The sequence below is a fragment of the Aptenodytes forsteri genome, unplaced genomic scaffold, assembly GCF_000699145.1.
Source record: "Aptenodytes forsteri isolate BGI_AS27 unplaced genomic scaffold, ASM69914v1 Scaffold271, whole genome shotgun sequence".
Lineage (NCBI taxonomy): Eukaryota > Metazoa > Chordata > Aves > Sphenisciformes > Spheniscidae > Aptenodytes > Aptenodytes forsteri.
Genome location: NW_008794602.1, coordinates 118923 through 127315, shown reverse-complemented (window position 1 = coordinate 127315; position 8393 = coordinate 118923). Strand labels below are relative to the sequence as shown.

The 8393-nt window shown below is 52.1% G+C and overlaps 2 protein-coding genes across 2 annotated transcripts in view; one reads left to right on the top strand and one right to left on the bottom strand.

Annotated features, from left to right (window-relative positions):
• Positions 1 to 2177, top strand: part of PABPN1L (poly(A) binding protein nuclear 1 like, cytoplasmic) — a 4797-nt gene extending 2620 nt beyond the window's left edge. Inside the window, exons 4-8 of the mRNA XM_009273084.1 lie at positions 207 to 271; positions 755 to 861; positions 970 to 1057; positions 1178 to 1323; positions 2138 to 2177. Coding sequence (XP_009271359.1) covers positions 207 to 271; positions 755 to 861; positions 970 to 1057; positions 1178 to 1323; positions 2138 to 2177 — 446 coding nt within the window. The remainder of the gene's footprint in view (positions 1 to 206; positions 272 to 754; positions 862 to 969; positions 1058 to 1177; positions 1324 to 2137) is intronic.
• A 3181-nt stretch (positions 2178 to 5358) lies between these two features.
• Positions 5359 to 8393, bottom strand: part of TRAPPC2L (trafficking protein particle complex 2 like) — a 5015-nt gene continuing 1980 nt past the window's right edge. Inside the window, exons 2-5 of the mRNA XM_009273083.1 lie at positions 7601 to 7773; positions 6500 to 6587; positions 6306 to 6385; positions 5359 to 5554 (exon numbers count right to left, since the gene is read on the bottom strand). Coding sequence (XP_009271358.1) covers positions 5509 to 5554; positions 6306 to 6385; positions 6500 to 6587; positions 7601 to 7773 — 387 coding nt within the window. The 3' untranslated portion in view covers positions 5359 to 5508. The remainder of the gene's footprint in view (positions 5555 to 6305; positions 6386 to 6499; positions 6588 to 7600; positions 7774 to 8393) is intronic.

Genomic DNA, 8393 nt, shown 5'->3' with positions numbered 1-8393 from the left:
GTGAAGAGAGGGGGGGCAAGGGGATGGAGGAGGCAGCAGTGTGGGGATTAGGGTATGCCTGGATGTGACCAGGGACCTGGGGAGCTTTGCAGGGTGTCAGCTCGGTGGTGGCCGTGCTGGGAGCAGACCCGCTCGGACAGATGTCCCTCTGCAAGAGGGCTCCTGCGACTCTGTCCAGCGTGACAGAGCAGCCCTCATCTCTGCAGGTCTCTTCCCAAAGACAACCCAGGAGAAGATGGAGGTTGACCAGCGATCCATCTACGTGGGCAATGTAAGTGGGAGGCCCTGGAGCAGAGCCCACCTCACTGCTCCTTGCCCAGCTGGACGTATGTCCGAGATCCCTACCACAGGGGCCCATCCGCCCCCCATCGAAGGCTGGCTGGTCCCATCCCGAATGCTTCTCCTCTGCCCAGCCCAGACTGGGAATGTGGCTCAGCATCTGCCCGTGATCCTCAGCCACTTGCAGATAATCTGTTGCAAGTGTCAGCTCCCCAAAATACCCCGCTGGAAGCTGCGGGTCGTGCAGCATTGCTTGTTCCCCCAAAGGGGGGGAGCTGTCTCTTGGATTTGGGTTTCCAGGCTGGAGCATTCAGCTGGAAGGGTCTCCTGAACCTCAGGAGATGGTGATGCCGTGGTGGCAAGGTGTGGCTGGGGTCAGCCGGGCCCTTTGCCTCCCACGATGGTGTGCGAATGCAGACCCACGAGGCGGGGGGGCTGGCTAGCGGCACTGGAGGGGCTGGGACTGTCATTGCAGGTGGACTATGGGGGCACGGCGGAAGAGCTGGAGTCTCACTTCAACAGCTGTGGGCAGATCAACCGAGTGACCATCCTCTGCGACAAGTTCTCGGGGCATCCTAAAGGGTCAGCGCTGTGCGCAGGGGCTGGGGTGTCGAGGGCGCTGCCCTGTGCTCCCCAGCCTTTGGGAACAGGGGGTGTCCCTGGGGCCCTGCTCACCCCGTCCCCTTGCAGGTACGCCTACATCGAGTTTGAAGAGAAGAGCTCCGTGAAGGCTGCGGTGGAGCTGGACGAGAGTGTGTTCAGAGGCCGTGTCATTAAGGTAAGAGCTGGATGAGGCCCCGGGGTGGTGCATGCGTCCGTCCCTCCCAGCCCCGTGTGCGTGGGGCTGTGCTGAACCCCGGTGCTGGCAGCACTGGCTGAGCCACCCCATGCCTTCCAGGTGCTGCCCAAGAGGACCAACATGCCGGGCATCAGCACTACTGACCGTGGGGGCTACCGGGGCCGATTCCAAGCCCGGGGAGGGCTGGCCCAGCGGGGAGGCTACTACGGAGGGCAGCACCCGAGGGTGCGAGGGAGGACATACAGGTGAGTGGCCGCACAGAGGGGTTTCCTTGCGTATTTGGGTCAAGATCCCTGTGGAGCAGGGTGTCCTCAGGATGGGGATAACTGCCTCTCCCTCTGGCCGTGCTCAGCTTCTCGGCTTTGCACCTCCCACCCTGGCATGGACAGGAGGATGGAGAAGGGCTCCGGCAGGCGTATTCTCCTGGAGACCTGTGCTAGAAATGTCTCCTGCCCGTCGTGTGCTGTTAGCATCACCCCGGTGTCTGTGGGGTCAGCAGGAACCTGGTGGCTGGTCTGGCTGGGACACGAGCACCTTGGGGGGACTGTGGGCAGCCGAGATGGGGAGGGACCGAAGTGAGCAGCCGGCGATGGCACGGCAGACCCATCCCCACTGCTGTCCCGGCATCCCTCGCATCCCCAGCACAGGCCTGGAGCTATTCTCCGGCACACCTCCTGCTGCTCGTGCATCCATGAGCTCACTGCAGATTAGCTTCAATGATGTCCTGGCCCCTTCAGCACTGCGGGAGGAAGCGGAGAGGAGCTTCGGGGGTGGAAGAAACACCTGGAAACTCGCTGCTGTCCCCCCCATCCCTGCAGGGATTTGGGGGGTGGTGGGTGGGCATCACGCTCCCAAGCCTGACCGGTCCCGGAGCCATGCCTGGCTTTGGGGCTCTCCTGTCCTTCGGGGGTACGCTGGGTTCAGTCTGGGTTAGCTGGGGCAGAAGGGTGAGTCCCACCTTTTGGAGGGGCGGAGGGGGCAGGTAGCTAGCTGTGCTTTTTGGCATCTCAGCTGAGCAACGCCCCTGTGCTTTAGGATGCTGCTTTTGTTCTTGTTTAGGGGTCGGGCAAGGCTGCTGCCTTGGTATTTTCCATACTAGAAAGGACTGGACTTCCCTGGTGACGCCGATGGGACTGAAATGAGGAGATGGGATTGGAGAGACTTAAAAATATGCCTACCCAAGCCAAAAAAGATTAATTTTAAAATGCCATCTGCCTGGCCGTGAGGATTACTGGTGAGGCAGCCGGAGTGCTGGGCTGCGGGAGGGAAGACTGGATCCGTTCCACCCGCACATCGGCCAGATCCCTGCCGGCGTCCCAGGAGGGGGCTCACCTTAGCTTTGCTTAGGGGATTGCGTTTTCATCGAGAAGAGTCTCATTCCAGAGAACACCCTGTCCTGGGAAGGGCTTTCCCTGACCATCAAGTCTCATCCTCATCTCATAGAAAAGGGCTGCTACTGGAGGGTTCGGTGTAAACCTGGTTTGGCTTTTAGCTGTCCAAATGCCCTCCACCCCACCGCGAGGGCGGACCTGTCCTGCTCGGCCCGTGAAGCACCCTTAGCTTTGCCAGCTGTTTCTACAGGAGCTGGATGTTGCTTTCTCTTGCCCGTAAGATCCTAAAGACCTTTCCAAAGACTGCTTTCTTCTCCAGATCAGCGGAGAAAGTCTTGGGTCGCAGCTCTGGACCTCACTGCTGGAGAGCTTTTCCTTAACTCCATCAGCCTTGTGGATTTCTGCCCTTGCTCTTGGGAAGAGGATGGAGCCTAACGATGTGTTTTGTTTGGGTCTGGTTTTTGGCTCGCTGCTGCTGTTGTACAACTGGGGGAGGGAAAAAGCATCCCTTGCTGTTTCTCTGGAAGCCTCTGTATCTCCGTGGTGGTTAAACGAGACCTGGGTGTCACAAAACCCTTCCCCCCTTTTTATTTCGGAAGTCAACAACCCCCTCTTACCTCCTGCTTTTATCCCAAAGCTACAGGGATCAAAGAGTGCTGCTAACGCATCACTCTATTTCTAGCAGTAGCAGCGTTACAAAATCTGTTGCAAATTTGGTCTGATCTTCCTCTTTACTCCTGTCACCATTCCTGCTCCAGATCCGCATCTGGGGATGGCGTGAGCCCAGCTGAACGAGAGGGTCAGGACCGAAGCGCACCACAGGAGCTGGGTACCGGAGAACAAGCGCTGCCTGGCACTTCCCCTTCCTGCTGATCTTGTGTTTATGAGCTCTGAAACCGCTCGTTTTTAAAGGAAAAACTTTGTGTTAAAAGAGGCAGGCTGCGAACACCAGCAGACAGCGTTACTGTGTGAAGTTCTGCGTTGAAATCGGCTTTATTACGTAATTCTCACGCTAATCTTTCGGGATCCTTGGTTAGGATTCCTCTAACCCAGATGCAACAGATGCGACCGACTCCTAAAGCAGCTTTTCACAGCTCAGGGGGCATTGCCAGGCTAAAAATCCCCCTGGTTTCCCCCCCCCCCCCCCCCCCTTAAGATCTCAGGATTTTTTTTTTAGAGCTTGGGGCCTTAACTCTTCATGTTGTGTTGATTTTGCACTTTGCCCAGCGTGGACTCTGCTGCCGAGGCTGGTCTTGATCCGAGCTACCCTCAGGCTTAGACTACAAAACTGGCTTTTTCTAGGGCTTTAAACTTTCCATTTAGTAGCTTTGTAAATTCTTGAGACTTAAATTTTTAACAAAAACTACTTTGGGGTGTTCGGAGTCTCTTGTGGAAGAGGAAATGCTGAGCTCCTGTCTCTGTGAGTGAAAAGAGTGAAGATTTTTATATGAAAATGTTTTGGAATAGCAGTGTACAGCTGTGCCTTGTTTAGATGGTGGGAGAAGCTCAAACACTTTCATCTCCCATTATTTGACAGGTTGTTGTTGATTAAATGTATTTAAGTTCTGTTTGAGAAGGTACTGTAAATTTCACTTATTTTTAAAATAAATGATCCTGCTGTGTGAACTTCATCTGCAGTGAGGCTGCGCTGGCTGTGAGCTGACGCTCTACGCTGACCTGGCTTTCTCCGGGCTTCTTGTATCCTTTGGAGCTGTGCAGAGCTCTTTTTTTTTTTTTGTATTTTTAGCTATGTTTTATGTATTTTTAACTGATTAGGTGCTTGAAGCACAGACTGCTGCCTGCGGGGCAGGAAGGACTCGGAGTAGAGGTGGGTGAAAAGCACCGAGTGGCTGCTCAGTGCTTACGCCTGCCTGCGTTACCTCTGCTGAACTTGCTGCAGCTGCACAGCCTTGCGTAGCGCGAGTGCACTGCACAAGTGATGAAGAAGCTGGGATGCTTTTCTAGTCTAGCTTGTATTTTTTTCTATATAAATACCTGCTATTGATTTGGTAGTCTTTAATTAGAACAGCAGGGAGCTGCAGAGGGAGGAGATGCTAATAGAGATTAGTTTGGGATGAGCCAGGCAGCTGTGCAATCCTCATGTCTTAATCTCTTGGTGTGGATTTATCCCAGCTGCACTACCTGTGCTCCCTGACCTGGGCTAGAAATGCTGTTAAGTGTGCCCGGCCTGTCTGACTGAGGTGCAAACTGCTAACAGCAAATGCTGTCGAATGTGAGTCACCCAAAGACCTTCCCCAGGAAGGCAAGATCAGTGCAGGGCTTGATCGGGTTCAAGGTGGTGCTTTGAGACCAGCTGTTTGCTGTCTGCCAGAGCTTTCTCAAGTACATAAACAGTGGCTGGGGTTGCGGAGAAACCTGGAGCCTTTGGCTGATGTGCAGAGTTTTCTCTTTCCAAGAACTAACGGAGTAAGTACATACAGATCTGAGCGCTCCCAGCTAAGGAAAAACAGGACAAGGAGCCCAAGTGTGTTTGAATTAAGCATTGCTTGTGATGTTCCTGTCAGAATGAACGGTCCTGAGCAGTGAAGGGGGCTGGCAAAGAGCAAAAGGACTACTGTTGCTGATGTGCTGCTCCTGCTTCAGAGGAACTGCCCTGATGCACCAGTACTTCTGAGGAACAGTGTCACTATCCCTGCCTCTCATCTGACTGAAATCTAGGTTGACCCTCATAATAATCTCTTAGCTGTCTCTTGTGCAGCTGTGCTTGCTCTAATCACAAGCACAGCAGGAACTGCTGTTTTTACACAAAGCCCCATTTCTACAGAAACATCTGAGTTGCGCAGGGGCACAGCTGCACACATTTCTGTAGGGAACAAACCTCCTGACACTGCTGACCTTCCTGAAGGAAGAGCTGGCTCTCACATTTACCTGAAGGCAGAAAGCTGAACAGTGACTTCTGTGCTATACACAGGCTTGCTAGAGTAGAAACGCGTGCAAGCCTTGCAGGTGTCGAGTTTATTTTACATAGAATAAACTTAAAATATTACACAGAATGAAGACAATATATACATCACTTGGCAGGCACGCTCCTGTACACGGGGAATGTTCTCAGCACTTGAGATGAGAAGGGGCAGAGCCTCAGCACACCTGCATCATCATGGAGTTCACCATATTATCAAAAGCCCTAGAGAAGGAAATGAACACAGAATATTAAAGGAAGCGGCTAGTTCTGCACAGCAGATCTCTTGTAACAAAACCAATGGCTAACGATGCCTCTTCCTGGTTAACAAGCTGGATTTCCCCAGGCTGAATACATGGTTTCACTCTTTAACTACAGCATGCTCTGTTGAGTGAATAATGACTTTTAATTAAGCTGAAGTAAGGACAGGTCTTATCCTGGCTGTAGACCTGCCTCAGCAGAGTGTAAAAGAAGTTGTTCTTCCCTAGGCAATAGAAACTCTCAACATTATTAACATTCCCTGTGAGATTCCAGATGAGAAATGGGGGGCACTGGCCCTCACATGTGAGGAATTAGGCGTGCTGAACGCCCATCTGTCCTTACCCAAGGATAAGCCCTGGACAAGTGCAGTTGTTCACTGTTTAACCTGCTCTATTTATCTATGTTTATGCTCACATTTGCCTATGAAACAAGTAACTTTTTCTCCCCAAGAAATTACTTTTCTTGAGCTAATGTTTCTAACACCAGTTCTGAGGCGGGAGTGAGAGTTCAATGTAACTTCTCATGAGACTTTGATCAGAGTTTTCCATTATGCAGTAATGGCCCAAAGACCAGACAGCTGTTTTCCATTTAGGCAGTTGGAGCATGCACATCTGAACTGGTCGACCACAGGGGTTATGCTCTTGGTCCTATTACATCATAGGTACACTGCAAGTTCCAGAAAGATCAGAAAGATCAGTACGGTCAACCCGCTTACCTGGAATGGATACAGTCCCCAGGGTTATAAAAAGGGTTACACATTATGTCCGTATACGAATTATGCAGTTTTCGGAACATCTGAAAAGGGATTGTAGTTTAATTAAATTTTTTTTGCTTCTCAGCACTTTATGAATAAGCGGAAGTAGCAAAAACACTGATGTAGCAAGTTGTGCTCTGATTTCCTGCACTTACACTGCGGATCTCATTGTCTCGAAGTGCTGTGTTTGAAGAATCCACCACCATAACAAACTTCACCTTCGAATTTGTCACGTAGCCGTATCTGTGCAGCTGTTAAGGCATGCGCTTCTGACACGCCAGAGCCTGGCAAAGCAACTAAAACAAGGCTGGAATATACTCAAAGAAACAAGTTGAAAGGAAACATCATGTTCTTGCTGCGCCCAGCACATAACTAGGACTAGAGGAGGTAAGCAAGACGCGAGACCGCAGGAACTGTATCCCCTTTCTACCTGACTTCTCCCATCTTCGGTAACTCCAGGTCAAGCTTGCTCCTACGCTGGCCAGTAAGGCACGCCTTGCAATTTCAGAAGCAGCCTCCCGCTAGCTATTTTGGTAAGGGTTTCTCTCTTCTTAAGAACCATTTCAGTGACACAGCCACCTTATTTATTCTTGTTTGGGGGACCACAATCAGAGACCTGGCGATCTTCTAATATCAGCCAGCGTGACTGACCCGAGACTTCAAAAATTAACCACCGGTTTATGAAAACCCAGAAATCAGGTCTGCTGATAACTTCCATCTGCGGGATTCAGAGAAAAAGCCAAAGAAAGTTCAAAAGATCAACTTTGTGACTTAAGAACACTGGGGCAGCTGTATCCGTCCAGTACAGATTTTAGAGAAATCAGACCACACACCTGGGATTTAGGTACTTGACCAGAGACACCTTCATACTCCTGCTACTTTCACTGGTGTTACAAAAGAGTCTAAGCTTTGGTCTAGTCACAGTCAACTGTTTTAGCTAAGCAGGGAATAAAGCACCCAGTTTATGAAAGGTGAAGTCTAGCTGCACCAGACACTAGTCACACCTTGCGCTCCCTCTTGTAGGCTAAAGGTAAATTTTTCCACCACCTGGTTGGGCAACGAAGCAGCTGCTGAACTGACCAAGGCACCAAACCTGAACCTCTACCTGACAAACTGGTCAGTGAACAAGTCTGCGTATTTTCTGCTGGCGTCTTTAACGTGGCACCAAGTAGGAAGAGAGGTTTCCCACACAGAGCCCCTCGCAAGAAAGATCCTATAAATACATGCTGGCGTGGCAAAAGGCATGAGAAAGATACACCTTGTAGTCTTCAGTGGGGTAGAGGAGCCCTAGGTACAGTTCCCTCTGATCTACAAGAGCCTTGCCCATCGCAGAGATCTTTTCATCCACGACATCGAGGGAAGTGTGCACGGTGTAGTGGAACTTCAGCTCGTTTTCGGTTGGAACGCTCCGGATGTAGAGGGGGTAGTTCTGAGGAGGAGAACAAATAACACTAACTAGGACCGGCCACTCCACCGTGTAAGTGACGGCTGATGCCACGACAGTGCTTTTACGTTAAGAATTGCTGCCATCAGAAGTAAGCTATTTTAACCATTTCACGTTCACAGCCGTCACAGCACAGCCCCCCTTTACACCCTGGAGCGCTTGTGGAACCGATCTGTCTCCATACACCAGTGGCAACAGAATTATTTGCACAGGCACCGCACAAGGCTCAGCCCCTCCACACACACACTTGACCTGCCCCCTTACCCCAGCAGGGCCTGTCCCTAGCTCATCAGAAAACCACTCTCCTGGCAGCAGGTCAGTAGGGCAGCCTCGCACTGTCCCTGCGCTCGCTACGCCAGCTCCCCCTGCCCCGGTCCCAGTCTGCTCCTGCCCAGCCCACTTCAACCTCCAGTCTCTGTCCCGCTCCCCCCCGTATCTGCCAAGGCTCTGCCCCGCTCAGGCCCCACAACCTGAGACCCTGCCCCGGTCCCCTCACCCCTACCCCACAACCTCACCCAGCCCCACAGCCCCAGTCCCACTCCCCTTCTCACTCCTGCTCAGGCCCCACAACCTCAGCCCCACTCCCCTCACTCCTGCTCAGGCCC